At 44.7% G+C, this 13,269-nt stretch overlaps 1 protein-coding gene, 3 non-coding genes and 1 pseudogene across 4 annotated transcripts in view; 3 read left to right on the top strand and 2 right to left on the bottom strand.

Moving 5' to 3' along the window:
• Window positions 1-1,418: 1,418 nt before the first annotated feature.
• trnai-uau (transfer RNA isoleucine (anticodon UAU)) lies at window positions 1,419-1,512 on the top strand. The gene is made up of 2 exons: window positions 1,419-1,456; window positions 1,477-1,512. It is a non-coding gene; the product is annotated as a tRNA-Ile (tRNA).
• Window positions 1,513-3,338: 1,826 nt separating this feature from the next.
• Window positions 3,339-3,411, top strand: trnav-cac (transfer RNA valine (anticodon CAC)). Its single transcript has one exon. It is a non-coding gene; the product is annotated as a tRNA-Val (tRNA).
• Window positions 3,412-8,544: 5,133 nt separating this feature from the next.
• On the bottom strand, window positions 8,545-8,639 carry LOC140208829 (U6 spliceosomal RNA; annotated as a pseudogene).
• Window positions 8,640-11,691: 3,052 nt separating this feature from the next.
• On the bottom strand, window positions 11,692-11,763 carry trnae-cuc (transfer RNA glutamic acid (anticodon CUC)). The gene has a single exon. It is a non-coding gene; the product is annotated as a tRNA-Glu (tRNA).
• A 1,291-nt stretch (window positions 11,764-13,054) lies between these two features.
• The window catches only part of LOC140207956 (scavenger receptor cysteine-rich domain-containing protein DMBT1-like), a 73,912-nt gene continuing 73,697 nt past the window's right edge, over window positions 13,055-13,269 (top strand). Inside the window, exon 1 of the mRNA XM_072276492.1 lies at window positions 13,055-13,106. Coding sequence (XP_072132593.1) covers window positions 13,055-13,106 — 52 coding nt within the window. The remainder of the gene's footprint in view (window positions 13,107-13,269) is intronic.

Raw genomic sequence — 13,269 nt, 5'->3', positions numbered from 1 at the left:
CTGGAGCACCGGGAGCTGAGAGGAGATCTAGTAGAGGTTTAGAAGATTATGAGGTGAAGAGTTAGAGTAGACAGGGTGTGTCGGTTTCCCAGGGTTGAAGTAAATAATACCAGATGCCATGCATTGAGGATGGGAGGAGGTAGATTCTGGGGAGATGTCAAGGTCAAGCTTTTTTGATCAGAGTGGTGGATGCCTGGAGTGCACTGCCCGGCACGGTGGTAGAAACAAAAACATTAGAGGCTTTAAAGAGAGCAGAATCAGAATTCAGAAAAAGAATCGGGTTTATTATCGCCGGCATGTGTCGTGAAATTTTGTAACTCAGCAGCAGCATTTCAAAGTAAAACATAATATCGAAGAAGAAAATAAATAATAATAAATAAGTAAATCAATGATAGTATACGTATATCGAATAGATTAAAAATTGTGTAAAAAAGCAGAAATAATATATATTTGAAAATTGAGGTAGTGTTCATGGGTTCAATGTCTATTTAAGAATCGGATGACAGAGAGGAAGAGCCTGTTTCTGAATCGCTGAGTGTGTACCTTCAGGCTTCTGTGCCTCCTATCTGATGGTAACAGCGGGAAAAAGGCATGTCCTGGGTACTGGAGGTCCTTAATAGTGGACGCTTTCTGAGGCACCACTCCTGGAAGATGTCCTGGGTACTTCGTAGGCTAGTATCCACAATGGAGAGGAGCAAATTTTACAAACCTCTGCAGCTTCTTTCGGTTGTGTGCAGTAGCCCCACTCCCCGTACCAGACAGCGATGCAGCCTGTCAGAATGCTTCCCAATGTACATCTATAGAAGCTTTTCAGTGCATTGGTTGACATACCGAATCTCTTCAAACTCCCGATGAAGTACAGACGTTTTCTTGTCTTCTTTAGAACTGCATCGATCTGTGGTGACCAGGATAAGTCCTCAGAGATCTTCACACCCAGGAATCTGAAACTGCTCACTGTCTCCACTTCTGATCCCTCTATGAGGATTGGAATGTGTTCCTTCGTCTTACCCTTCCTGAAGTCCACACTCAGCTCTTTCGTCTTGTTGATGTTCAGTGCCAGGTTGTTGCTGCGACACCACTCCGCTAGTTGGCATATCTCAGTCCTGTAGGCCCTCTCTTCTCCATCTGAGATTCTACCTACAATGTTTGCATCATCAGCAAATTTATAGGTGGCATTTGATGTGCACTTTTGATTACTCGATATCCTCATGGATGTCAGGAAGATCGAGGGATATGGACAAGGTAGGAAGGAGGGATTAGAGTTTGAGTATCTTTGATTTGCTGTTTAGATGTCACGGCAATACACTGTGGGCCGAACTGCCTTTTCACGTATATTTCTGTGCTGTTTGCTCCATGATATTGGAATTTCTTCCAGTTTTCCTTTCCAGATATTTACAGCCAAGTGTTTGCAGCGCTGGGCTCTAGTGGCGCAATCGGTTAGCGCGCGGTACTTATATGGCAGTACACGGCGGAGAAATGCCGAGGCTGTGAGTTCGAGCCTCACCTAGAGCACTTGTGATTTTAATGCTTGCAACGCCCAGGTGACTGCGCGTTTTTCAAGCTGAGCACCCTGTTTATTACTTGCATTTAACTTCGAAGCGATGCACCTTTGACCTTATACACTAAAAGGCATGTGCCCGCGGGGCTGCAAACATTCTCCGTGTTTGCTTCTCTCGCTCAACACGCGTAGCCTCACTTCCCTTTGTTGAACGTGCCTGAACAGGCGGTTTCTTTGTTGAATCAGGACATCACAAGCCCACACATATTCCTGTCTTCTCAATTCAATTAACCAAACAGTGAAACAACGAACCCGACCTTTCCTGAAGCCATGCCTCAGAAACGCTGTAATTGCACCTCACCTTGGTTCGCTGTGCTGTCGATTAAGCTCAATGTTCGCTTACAACGGCGAATTGTTTCAGGCCCACGCGAACAAAAGAGATATTAATCGTGGCCTCAATGGCCAGAAATGGTATCGAGATGCTGATATCTCTGTCCCCCTCTCTCAACATGAAGCTCCAGTATTTCAGGACAGAATTATAAAATAATTCTCACATGTCCCGTGTTCACTAAGCCTCTGTGAAAGAGAGGACACCTCCCCCGATTCTACTGACTTGCTGAGATTCCGTTTCCAATGGTCAGATCCCTCTAGCTGCAATGCGATCCCTCCACTGCGACCTTTGATTTGGTCTATTTGCCTGAAGGTTGTTGTTCCCAATATAAATTTCCTTCACAATCGGTCGTATAACTGGCCTTTCATGTCTTTGTCTGGTTGCGATCCGACGGATTAGATTGGAACATGATCATCAGTGAGATATCAGTGTGATGGTGTGTCTGGTGTTAGTGTGGATTCAGTGTGACGATTGGCCGTGATTCATTACTCTACAGCTGGTATCATCTCACAAGTAACTCCGGCTTGTAACGCGTCCTGTTGTCTATAAGTGTATCGGCACGTTGTTCAGTCACTTTCAATTAACTTGTAATCTGAGGTGATGAGAACGGACGAGAGAGACAGGGTGAGAAATCTTAAAGGCGCCGTTGAATTTAGTTCGTGAGCTGGAGCGCAACCTCGTGGGAGGGGAAGGGGGAGATCCAAAATGATAGGAGAAGACAGGAGGGCGAGGGAGAAAAAAGAGAGAGAGAAAAGTACATGCACACACACACACACACACACACATATATGTGTGTGTGTGTGTGTGTGTGTGTGTGTGTGTATTCTTTTTCTCCCTCTCCTTTTTCTCCCTCTGTCCCTCTCACTATACCCTTCGCCCATGGGCTTCACCCTCCCCCTTTCCTTTCTCCCTGGGCCTCCTGTCCCATGATCCTCTCATATCCCTTTACCAATCACGTGTCCAGCTCTTCGCTCCATCCATCCCCCTCCTGTCTTCTCCTATCATTTTGGATCTCCCCCTTCTCCTCCCACTTTCAAATCTCTTACTAACTCTTCCTTCAGTTAGTCCTGACGAAGGGTCTCGGCCTGAAACGTCGACTGTACCTCTTCCTACAGATGCTGCCTGGCCTGCTAAGTTCACCAGCAACTTTTATGTGTGTTGCTCGAAATTCCAACATCTACAGATTTCCTCGTGTTTGCTGTTTGAATTCCTTGCTGTATATAAGCAACATAGTTCAGTTACCTGTTACATGTCGCGCCCTGACCAGCACCCCACAGGAAATTGTTAATGCATGTAACCGTATATGTCACATAAATGCAATAATTGTCATTGAAAGCGAAGAGGAACGGTGGGCAATGACTTGTTCTTATCGCTGTATTGCAGAGCAGGGTGGGGAGGGGGTGCCTCGGGTCATTGCTCAATAGCGCAGAGTATTGAGCGCTTTGCACAGTTTCTGTGGTGTAGTGGTTATCACGTTCGCTTCACACGCGAAAGGTCCCCAGTTCAATCCTGGGCAGAAACATCGTTTGGGCTCCAGTGTTTGGGATGAACTTGAAACTGAACTTTTCAGTTCGTGTTCAGGTTTACTGTCGTGGGCATCCAGGGTGTAAGTACAATGAACATCCGCTTTTCCAGCAGTAGCACATTGTATTTCAAACCTGACAATGGTAAAGTAAAGAAAGAAAAAATAATAAAAATGATATATAATTTCCAGGAAACCATAAACGGATTTAAACATAAGGCGGTTCGTGGATGACGTAGACGTCGCAACGGGAGAATTAGCGGTTCGAAGCTATTGTCGCAGAGCGGAGGATGTGTTGTGTTTTCACCGGAGCGGACATCTCAAATGTTCCCATCCAGACAAACATCAGGAGCAAATACCGTGTCCTGCAAAATTTCAAAACTACTTTAAGATGTTAAATCGCTCCACATCCTTCCTGTAGTCAGGTGACCAGAACCAAGCACAGTACTCCAAGTAGGGTCTGACCAGGGTCCTATCCAAGACTATCCCTATTACATTTTCTGCACAAAGAAGTAACATTTGCCATTCTCCCATCCTCACTGCCTCCTTGGACTACAAACAAGTCTCCTCTTTTATCTCTGATCTCTCCCACTCTCTCTCGTCATCCTCCTGTTTTTCACCTATCTTAATGCGGCTCTCTCATGCCTTCTCATACCTCCTTTTAATTTTTCTAAGTCCATTGTTAAATCCCTCCTGGCTACATTGTGACTTTCCATAGCACTGTCTGATCCTTTCTTCCAAAACCTTAAGTATATTTATTTCTTTTTCTTGAAGACGTGTTCCATATCTCTTATCAACCAGGGTTACTTTACGGAGTCATCCGATCCCCACCTCAATGAAAGAAGCTAATACTGAATCCCAATCAATGCTGCATTAACGATCTCCATATTTCTCTTGTGCATTTGAAGGTACAAATCGCTTCCCAAAATCGGCTCCAACGTTCCTACCCAATAGTATCAATTAAGTGATTCCATATTGTCTGCTGCTATCCCAGTGTAAGGTATGTCGAATCGCTGTGCTCTATCCATCTGAACTGCTGACACGCGGAGAGATCAGTTACCTGATCCATTTCACTTTCTGGTGATCCTAGCACAGGATCGACTGTTCACTAGTCCACCTGCCCGTTACTTGTACCAATTCTTCTGCCTGTACACAACTGAGAAATTCTGTCACATCTAAACCTTTTAAACAGAGGAATTGCCGATGAATATCAGTGAAGTTTAAGTTACCTCTGACAACAGCCGTGTTAATAAAAGCAGCTGTGCAAAATCTATCTCCTGATCTGTCACTGTCTCTGTGTGTTGTTTTAGATTTGGTGATGGGAGCTCTGTACAGAATACTCTCAAACGAGTGTTTGTTCCCTTCCTACTTCTGAGTTCCACTCACAGTCCATTAGCATACAATCCCACCACATTGTCCCCGCTTTCCGCGCTGTGCTACTATAATGCTCTCCTTGTGTTTAAAAGGCTTTCCCTTTACTCTCTTTTACCCGACTATGAGAATCTTGAAACACCTGAACCTGTAGAAGTACGGAAATCATTCCTTCCCTTGTGATTGAATTGACTTTATTTCTTACATCCTTCACATACATGAGGAATAAAACATCTTTAGGTTACGTTTCTGTCTAAATGTGCAATATGCCATCCTAGTAATTTATAATAATTTATAATAAATGGAACAGGCAATGGAACATAGAAAAACATTCAAACCAACTTGAGTTAGTCAGTTTAATGGTCTGGTGGATGACGCTGTCCTGGAACCTGTTGGTCCTGGCTTTTATGCTGCGGTAAAGTTTCCCGGATTATTGTCACGTCTCTGTAATAGTTTGGAATTTATTCATTTCAGGATGACCAGGCACATGATTGTTTGAATTTATGACGTACTTGCCAAAACTACTGAATTTTAAACTGCTTTATTCAAAAACTTCTCTGAATTGGAATTGGAGTTGGCGTTTTCTACACAGAAGGCCATTTAACGTAAACACATATTTCATTCCATCCTTCAGCTGTTGTCTGAATTTCCTTTGTGTCAGTGTGTAGATACAAGTATTGGTGCACACACTAAGAATTTGAAACATTAATCCAGTTTGCTGCAGTATATATACCGGGGAACTGAAATATCTGTCCTGGTAATAGTAATTTTCCGGTTGCCATTTCAGAGAATGAGCTATATAGGGCATCCAAAACAATATGAAATTAGTTGAAATTGCAAACAATAAGATCATCGATTTTCTGCGGTTTTCCACATTGGTATCTTTCTGTTTATCGCTGCTCTTCCGAAGCCCTCTGCGGGCTCTATTTGCCGCAATTATATGTCTTACTGTTAACCCATTGAAGATAAGAATTAAGCCGATTGGTAGCAATGGTGTTAAAATGCTATCTAGTAATTCGAGTCCTTTCCACTCGGGTGAAGTAGTGTATTCATGTGTGCAGGAGCAACGCCACGGGATGTTGTCAATGATGACGTAAGGTTCAAGCGCAAAGTAAAACGGAACACTTTTTCCGCAGCTCACTATAACCACGGTCACCATGATGACCGTTGCTGTTCTCTCAGTGCAGTATCGGTCCCGCAGCTTTTCACAACATATTGCGATGAAACGGTCGAATGTGAAACTGACCGTAAACCACACAGAACAGTCTCTCGTCACACCAAATAATACATTTGTCAGAGCGCATACAGGAGTGATCAGCAGGGATCTGGAATAAATGTAGATATTGTTGGTCTGGTCCACTAAAGCGAAAACTATAACCACTATCAGTTCCGTTGTTGCCATTCCAACCAGGTAACGGGTGATGCATTTGGAGAGTCCGCACTTTCCCTGAGATAGGATCACAATCGCCGTTAAATTAACTACAAGAAATTTGGAGAGAGAGAAACAGATTTATTTTATCCCATTCAGCGGAGCACATTCGCTTCTGACATTGAGGGCGGGACACCAGCTCGGCAGGTGAAATGGAGTATACCTTATTGAACGGGGAGATAGGATCATTCTTTTCTGTCGCTTCTTCCAGTCATTTCGAGTCATTTGAATGACGAAAGTCACAGTAACAGCTGATGACATGTGTCACAATAAAACACGTTGTACGTATGTTCTTCTGAGCATATAAGAGAGATGGAGAGCAATGTTCCAGGGACCTTTGGTAATAAAAAGTTACCCGCCCAGAGGAATTTAGCTGCGGTTTAGGGCCGGATTGATGAGCGTTCATGTCCGGATTAGCAGAGAGTGGGTTGTTGATGTTTTAACTGTGACAAGTCTACTGCAGGGATTGGTGTTAGTCCCACTGCTATTTATCATGTATGTTACTGACTCAGATGTCGATGTAGAAAACTGAATCAGAAGAATTACGGACGACTCTAAGGTTGGGGCCGCTGTTCCGGCCAGAATCTCCATCCAAGCTTGCAGCTTGATGTCAGCTGGCTTGAAAACTGGCAGATGGCATTTAATACAGACAGTGTGCGACGGTCTGCGTTGTGAGGAACGGTGCAACGGGTTTCGACGCACATATTGAATATGTGGACTTTAGTGCGCAGTATTTAAAAAGAGACAAGGCGATACAGATTGATAACTCCAGGAAAGCGGCGTCACGGGCAAATCGGGTCGTATTGAGCTCGAATCACAGAGGCCTTCACAATCAGATCACTGTGTACACGAATCAGGACGTTTTGTTGAAGCTGTACAACACGTTGGTGAGACCGTACATAGAATATCGTGGGCTGTTCTGGCCATCTACTTACAGTTTTGAAATATCAATAAACTTCAAAGTGTGCAGCGATAATTTGAAAGGAAGAAATCGGGAAATGAACAGTGTGAATGCGCGCAGATCTTCTCCATCCAGGGTCAATACTATAGAGAGGGTGTGTGGATACTGGAGAGGGAGAGAGGGAGAGAGGGAGACAGAGAGAGAGAATAGGCGATTTACAAGGATGTTGCCTGGATTGGAGGGCGTACCTCAGGAGAACAGGTTGAGTGTGCTTGGCCTTTCCTCCTCGTACTGACGGAGAATGAGAGCTGACTTGACAGAGATGTACAAGATGAAGAGAGGCATTGATCATGTGGATAGTCAGAGGGTTTTTTTTTGTCCCCAGGTTAACACAAGGGGGATATAGTTTTAAGGTGCTTGGAAACAGGTACAGAGAGGATACCAGAGGTATGTTTTTCACACGGAGAGTGGTGAGTGCCTGGAATGCACTGCCGGCGGCGGTGGTGGAAAGGGTACAATAGGGTCTTTTAAGAGCCTTTTAGACAGGTACATTGAGCTTAGAAAACCAGAGGGCTATGCGCTGGGGAAAGTCTAAGGAGTTTTTAGAGTAGGTTACATATTCGGCACAACATTGTGGACCGGAAGGTCTGTAATATGATGTAGATTTCTATGTTCTATGTCATATCCTTTGAGAACATCTACAACTAAAGTTTATAGCTTGGGGAGAAAGTTGAAATATGCAAGAAGTATATGTAATAGAATTTATTCACTCAGAGGGTCTAGCGAGCGTGGAAGGAACTCCAAGCGTAACTGATAGATGCGGATTCAATTGTATCATTTTAGTGGAGGTTGTGTAGGGACGTGTATGAGAGAGGGACGGAGGGTGCAGAAAAATGGAGCGAGGCGGAAGATCACAGAGGGATGGCCTAGCTTGAATAAAGAACCTATTTTCTATGGTAATAATCTGCGACTTCATGACTATCTCTGTCCCATTTCTCCATTCAGTGTCTTCTCATTTTCCACTTCGTCACCAATCTAAGTATGTGCAGAATAGAGGGCGTGTTCAAGCTGACCTTTCAATCTCATTTCCTTCTGCTTTTGTAGTACAAACTATTGCGTGCCTATTGTGAAACTGGTACCGAAGAGCGGCCCTCGGCTTATTAGATAACCGAAACTCTCACCACTCTGCTTCCAGTGTGGAACTTGTACCAATGTGTGGCCTCGGTTGCCGGAGAAAGCCTCATGTCTGTATCTATCTGGGAACTGGTATCGATGTGCGGCCCACATGGGCAGAGGAGGGATGCTACATGCAATAGAACAGCAATGGTATGCGCCAGGAATAACAACAGCCATTGCTGAGGTTGTGAAAAGATGTGGCATCTGTCAGCAAAATACTAAGGCCCCAGGTCCGGCCACAGACGACCATATGCCTATGCCTGAGTTCAATTTTGAGAATTTTCGTGTCATCCTTGCGCAGGGGCCATGCTAATCTTCTCTGTATCGTACCATAGCTGCAAAGAATTGAAACCATCTCATGTGTGGGCTGACTATCTTAGGCAACAGTACAATAGATGGGTTTAATGCTCTCAACCGAGAACTGACAGAGCTGCCGCTGTATGCTCAACAGACTCGCTATGCCGTTGACTATCAACTTGCCCAACAAGGAGGGGTCTGTGCCATAGCAGGAGATAAATCTATCACCCATGTCAGGGACGAGTGGTATATTATTTCCTATGCTATAGGTGAAATATGTGATTACATAGATGGCTTCACGCAGGGGCCGGCGGGCTGCTGGGACTGGCTTACTGGCTGGTTCTCCAGCTGGAGGTTGTGAATCATCCATGGAGTTATAATAATTGTAGTGTTATGTCTTCTCGGGTGCTGTGTATGTGGAGCATTAAGCCCGTGTTGTAACCCGTGGATCAAACATATTGTAAATCCTTTAGGCACCCCAGTAGTTCCCCAGGTGATGGGGTCCATAGCCATCGAAGAGCATTGGCTGGGGGAGAAAGTGTATCCGAGAAGGGACTGTCCCTTCCCTGAAGGATACGAACCCTCTTTTCAGGCCGAGGAAGAAAACAACGTACTAGGATGTTAATCTGGAAGACAGATCAACAAGGAGGGACTTGTGGAGGAATTTTCAAGCGTCAAAGGGTTAAAATCGACTAAATGATATAAATGTCTGAAGCCTGTGAAAGGCGAGAGTTGGGGGCGGGGGGGGGGCGGTGGAATGGGTGAAACCAGACGCACCACTCTATCCCTGTTTTTGTAATTCTTTATCACACATTAGCATATTTCTGCTGGAGCGGCTTCCTTATCGTGATCAAAGGGCAACAGAATGTATTGTGTGTCTGCACAAATGTCAAGTATCAGGAATTGACTGTGAGTGTTGTCCTTTAATGTTGATTTAAACCCCAAGGCCTGCATCCTACAATGGACCGTGCTGTGATCATGAGTGCGTGAACAACTGATAACTAACCGATAACCCCTGCTTGTAGAGCTTACTGATATGTACTCAACTGTATCAATGAAGCTGTACTTGAAGCTGTTTCCGGAGCTCTGACACCCCGCTCTTAGGGCAGGGTTTCCCGTGATATCACGAATAAAGATTGGTTGAAGCGATCTCCTCCGTGTCTGAGTGCAGTTCCTAATATTTGTCCGACAAGGAAGAACCTCTATTCCCCTCAGTCTCAGCATTATCGGCAATTTACTTCTCAACCTGCAGTTTGGGAGTCCGAATATAACTCTTGACTGTTGCTCTCACATTTCATATGCCGTACGGTTAACATCATTACTATCTTTTCTCTATTCTTTTTATAACTGTCTTTTCTTCAATATTTTACCTATATATTTATTGATCCGTATACTCGTCTATAGATTTGCTAAATATGTCTGCAGAAAATAAAGGATCTCAGGTTGTATGTTTTATGTACTTTGATAATAAATTTTACTTTGAACTTTCAACATTAATCTATTGTTTTTATTGTGCTTCTGACGACCTTGGGTTCGGAAGCTCCCTGCACAGCGTGAATAAACATTTTAAATCGACTCCGTTGTTCTGAAACTGACTCAACATCCAGCATTTCCCTTCAGTTTAATTTCTGAAGTCTCAGCCGCATCTGCACACATTTTCCTTTATGACATCTACTATATTTTTTATTGATATAATCCCCTGGATTAACAATGAAATGATAACCTGCTCCGACAGGCTCAACATCTTCCGTACTGAGAATTCTACCCTGATTGTTACACGGTAACGTGGAACTCTCCTCAGTGTGGGGACATCGCTGGTCACGGATGTACGGAGGATATTAAGTGCCTGTGATGAGGCTCTCGATGATTACCCATGGGATGATGTGAGGCAAGGAATTTAAACGAAGCTGGAGCACAAGGAAGCTTAATTCAGAATTGGGTAGAATTACGGCAGCAAAATGGAGTACAGAGGGACTGATTAGATGAAGCAATCATGTTTTCCATGATCTGGTGACCCGTCTTGAAGAGAAGCTGTCAACCTTAATTAGAAGGCAACATATTTGCGAGGAAGGTGGTTGCGAGGAGCGTGTAAATAATGTATTTGAATCAGTTTTAGAATGCTTGTGAAAAAGAGTGAGTGAAAAGAAGCACTTCAGTTTGCAGCGAAGTGGAAGTAAGAGTAAAATGTATACTGATTTAGACACATTTTGAATGTAATGTCGAAATTATTTTCAGAAAAGGAACGTAACAGTGGAGATCAAATAAAGTATCTGCTGCCGATAGGAAATTTGCTGGGCCAACATCCCCATTCACAGAGAAATAATAAACAGGTGCTGCATATGAAACAGGAGGTTGAATCTGTGGTGATAAAGGCACATGTTCATTTTCATTTCAAGAGGACTAGAATATAAAGCAAGGATGTGATTCAGAGACTTTACAAAGCACTGGTGAGGCCTTGCTTGGAGTAGTGTAAGCATTTTTAGTTCCTTTACCTGAGGAAGTATTGCTGAACCTGGAGAGAGTTCCAAGGAGATTCACAGAAATGATGCTAGGATGGATTGGCTAGTGATATGAAGAGCGTTTGCCGGCGCCGGGCCCGCATTCACTGGAATTCAGTAGGTTGCGCGGTGACCTCATTGAAACCTATCGAATGGTGAAAGGCCTTGATAGGGCGGATGCTGAGAGGATGTTTCCTATTGTGGGAGAAAATAAGACCAAAGGACGCAGCCTCGCGATAGGGGACCGTCCTTTTAGAACAGAGATGAGGAGTGAGTTCTTTAGCCATAGAGCGGTAAATCTGTTGAATTCGTTGCCACGAGCCCCTGTGGAGTCGAAGTTTTTTTGTATAATTGTCAGAGATCGATAGATTGTTGATTGATCAGGGCATGAAATGATACAAAAGCAGGAGAATGGGGCTCAGAGGAAATGTCGAAGCAAACCCGATGTGCCCGAGGGCCTAATTCTGCTCCTATATTTTGTGGTTTTATGATGCTGACTCAGGCCAGTGCAGGTTAAGCATAGACAGGAATGGGGTTATAGTGGAAGCAAGCTAATCCACACCATAATTTAAAATTAGCACATTAAATTACAGCAGGCAATATTTTGATTCCCTGACCGGGAATCGAACCCGGGCCGCGGCGGTGAGAGCGCCGAATCCTAACCACTAGACCACCAGGGAAGCTGATAAAATGCTGCACACAGCAATAGACAACTATCAAATGAGCAAAATACTTTATACTTCATACTTTATTGTCGCCAAACAATTGATACTAGAACGTACAATCATCACAGCGATGTTTGATTGTGCACTTCCCGCTCCTTGGATTACAAATCAATAGTAAATATTAAAAACAAAATTATAAATCATAAATAGAAAATAGAAAAATGGAAAGTAAGGTAGTGCAAAAAAAACGAGAGGCAGGTCCGGATATTTGGAGGGTACGGCCCAGATGCGGGTCAATATAAAACAAATCCTATAGATAAATAATAATAATGAGTAAATGTGATTAGTATTGCCACGAATCCACCGCTCAGCATTTTGCAGATCCTTTGTTCATCCAGTGCTTCTGGTTAAGGAACACTCTGGACTCTGAATGAATCTGAGGTAAACACTCGTTCTCCGTGTCGTTATAAAGATTGTGACATTCAGATTCTCTTATGAGCCCTGGGTCATTTTTATTTCTGTCTATCGCCTGGAAGCAATTCAGTGGTCGGCCCTACGATCCTGCAACCACATCACTGTTGCCGATACATCTGGTGGCTTCTTCCTAAAGGCTGATTTATACTTCTGCGTCAATTCGACGCCGTAACCTACGCAAGTGGCCAACGCGCTTTGTGAGCATCCCTCCGCCTGGATGGAGGTAGGAGAAAGAAAAGCAGACGTACAGAATGCCCGAAATATGGTCTGGGGATGGAATGGTAGGCTTTCCTGGAATGGCGGCGACTCCTGGGCTGGGCGAGGAGCTGCAGCGCAGGACGAGGAAATCCAGCGCAGGACGTGGCTCTTGGAGTAGATTTGGCTCTGTTCTTGGACTCGGCTTGATTAGACTCTTACGTACGGGGCCGGGACCCTCCTTGGAGCGCAGGGCCGGGACCCTTCTAGGACGCAGGGCAGGGACCTTTCCAGGGCGCAAGGCCGGGACACTTTTAAGGTGCAGGGCCGGGACACTTCTAGGACACAATGTACGGACCCTTCCAGGACGCAGGGCGGGAACCCTTCTGGGACACACAGGCGGGTCCCTTCTAGGACGCAGTGCCGGGATAACTGTCGAGGATACTTGCCAAGGTGACTGCCGAGGAAACCGTCGAGGTACTGTGAGGGTTTCAAACTGGGAGGGTAAGGGAACAATCCGGCAGCCAATCCTTGGTTTCCAGAGGTATTTATGTGCCAGCCCAAAACTAGAATCAGGCGCCTCAATTAAGGCACTCAATGGAACAAGGGAACACAGGAAAACCCGGAATAAGGATCGATGAACCGGACTGTGAACGGGAATGCGGATTTCACGGACCGGACCATCACAGGTACATGGACTGTTTTACTTAGCCAACGAAATGGGAGACATGTCTGGACTCATGCGAGTGTCCATGGCTACACATTGAATTTGGAGTTAGTAGGAGGAACCGAAGCAGAAACTGTTGAGGTGAGGACCAGTTCTGCCAGACGGAGGATGGTGATGATAGAGGG

The sequence above is a fragment of the Mobula birostris genome, chromosome 13, assembly GCF_030028105.1.
Source record: "Mobula birostris isolate sMobBir1 chromosome 13, sMobBir1.hap1, whole genome shotgun sequence".
Taxonomy (NCBI): domain Eukaryota; kingdom Metazoa; phylum Chordata; class Chondrichthyes; order Myliobatiformes; family Myliobatidae; genus Mobula; species Mobula birostris.
The sequence above is the reverse complement of the archived record's forward strand: the minus strand, read 5'-3'. Positions and strand labels throughout refer to the sequence as shown.